The 2,216-nt window shown below is 35.4% G+C and overlaps 1 protein-coding gene across 1 annotated transcript in view; it reads left to right on the top strand.

Moving 5' to 3' along the window:
- The window catches only part of LOC105000191 (phosphatidylinositol 4-phosphate 3-kinase C2 domain-containing subunit gamma-like), a 128,733-nt gene that overhangs the window by 9,422 nt on the left and 117,095 nt on the right, over window positions 1–2,216 (top strand). The window contains exon 2 of the mRNA XM_010855917.1: window positions 959–1,068. Coding sequence (XP_010854219.1) covers window positions 959–1,068 — 110 coding nt within the window. The remainder of the gene's footprint in view (window positions 1–958; window positions 1,069–2,216) is intronic.

A 2,216-nucleotide genomic window follows, 5' to 3' on the forward strand; every position in this document is an offset into this window, starting at 1 on the left:
AGGTAGGGTAAAGAAAAAAAAAAAAAGTACTGGAGTGGGGTGCCATTGCCTTCTCCAATTATCTTCCTAACCAGGGATCAAACCTGCACCCCCTTCATTGGAAGGCAACGCCTTAACCACTGGACCTTCAGGAAGTTCTTCAGTCTTTTCTTTATTTTTAGGATCAACAGCATTGTTCTTAACTTCCCACAACTGTTCTTAACTTCCCTTCCTCTATTCCAGAGCAGGAAGTAATTTATTTTAGTCATGAGATACTGATGACATTCTTTTTTTCTCAGAGCTCACATTTATCTCAAAGATCTATTTTTTTTCTAAGATGTTTGCCTATAACTAAAGAGAGTATTACCCCTTCAATATGCACTATAATTTAAACAGAGCATTTTCCCAAAGTTTGGCAAAAAAATACCTGAAACTTTGTATGGTTTAATCTTTGTTTCATTGTTTTAATATTTTTTAATAAATTCAGTCACCACTTAACTAGGGAAAAATATGTTCTTATAGTAAGAGTCGTTGATTCATGAAAGAACACAAGATTAAAAAGCAAAGGAATGGGGCATAAGATTAAGCAACAGAAAGATGAGTTTTTTTCTTTCCTTACACACCATTTGACCTGGATGCTTCACTTACATGTTTGGAGGGATTAAGTTTTTCTTCTTAAAAATAGGTATTGTGATATAATTTTTGTGCTATAATTTATATGTATAGCTCTTTCTTAATCATTACTAGTTGATTCTCCCAGAACATGTTGGGTATTTTTACATCCACTTTAAAAAGGAGAAAATTCCAGATCATTTAGATTTTAAATCATGGATCCAGAAATTCGGACACTAGAGCTCTTATTATTTCTGTTTTCTTTTGCTGAACATGCCTCTTCTACAGAAGACAAGAATGGAGATTTTATTTACATTTATTGAGATTTTTTTTGTTTGTTTTGTTTGTGTGTTTTTGTTTTGCTAAGATGTTACATGCAGGATTGCCCGAGCTAAGCGGAATCCAAGACCTGAAATATGTGTATAATAATCTTCGTCCACAAGATACAGACCTGGAAGCAACAAGTCATTTTACCAAGTAAGACTAGTTGTGAATGTATGAGTGTGCATGTATTCTTGTGTACAGACACATCTGACATTTGTGATGATCTTAGGGTGAACAGTCATGGGTATAAAGCTGTCATTTCCACAACAAGCTTGTGTCTTTTCCACAGGGACAGAAAAGCAGCAATGCAGACTGTCGAGCAGGAGGCCTTAGTCAGCGTTTCTGTAGCAAAAGCTATTGTTTGCTAACCAGCCTCTACATGTAACACATTACTCAGTAAAGAGGTCAGAGAGCTGACAGAAATAAATTGGTTGTTCTACTTGAACTATGTCCTGAAAAACAATTTGGAAAAAGATTTATGATGGAATATGGACTCACTACTTTCATCTCTAAGACAATACAAATGTTAGAATATTTGGTGACTATCTTCTGTTGTTAATCTAGTTTTTATTAAGCCTGTCTGGGAAAGCACTAGTGAACAAGAAGATAAGAGTCTGGGCACAATATGCTGATTATCAGTTAGATTCCAAATCTGTCAAGGGGGTGGTTCATTTTATAATACAAAAATCTTCTGAACTTTAATTTTTGAAAGGATAGAAAAAGTGCTAGCAGATTTTAGATGCTCCATAAACATTAGCTGTAATCATTACCCTAGTAAACATTTTATGTAGAGAAATACAGTGCTCTTTCCTGTAATTTCTTAATATTGAGTCTTGTGTGTATATTCAGTCACTCTGTCGTGTCCAACTCTGTAATCCCATGGACTGTATAGCCCACCAGTCTCCTCTGTCCATGAGATTTTCTTGGAAAGAACACTGGAGTGGGTTGCCATTTCCTCCTCCAGGGGTTCTTCCCAACCCAGGGATCAAACCTGCATCTCCTGCATTCTCTGCATTGGCAGAGAGATCCTTTACCACTGAACTTCCTGGGAAGCCCAATATTGAATCTTATTTGAGTCTAATTTTTAATCGTTCTAATATTTTCAACTTGCAATTAGTAAACACAAATTATACTTTTTTAATGGATGTATGTTCTGTCTTTTTATTTTATTTTTTTTAATTTTATTTTATTTTTAACTTTACAATATTGTATTAGTTTTGCCAAATATCGAAGTGAATCTGCCACAGGTATACACGTGTTCCCCATCCTGAACCCTCCTCCCTCCTCCCTCCCCATACCAT

Source organism: Bison bison, unplaced genomic scaffold (genome assembly GCF_000754665.1).
Source record: "Bison bison bison isolate TAMUID 2011002044 unplaced genomic scaffold, Bison_UMD1.0 scf7180017864370, whole genome shotgun sequence".
In the NCBI taxonomy this organism is placed as follows: Eukaryota; Metazoa; Chordata; class Mammalia; order Artiodactyla; family Bovidae; genus Bison; species Bison bison.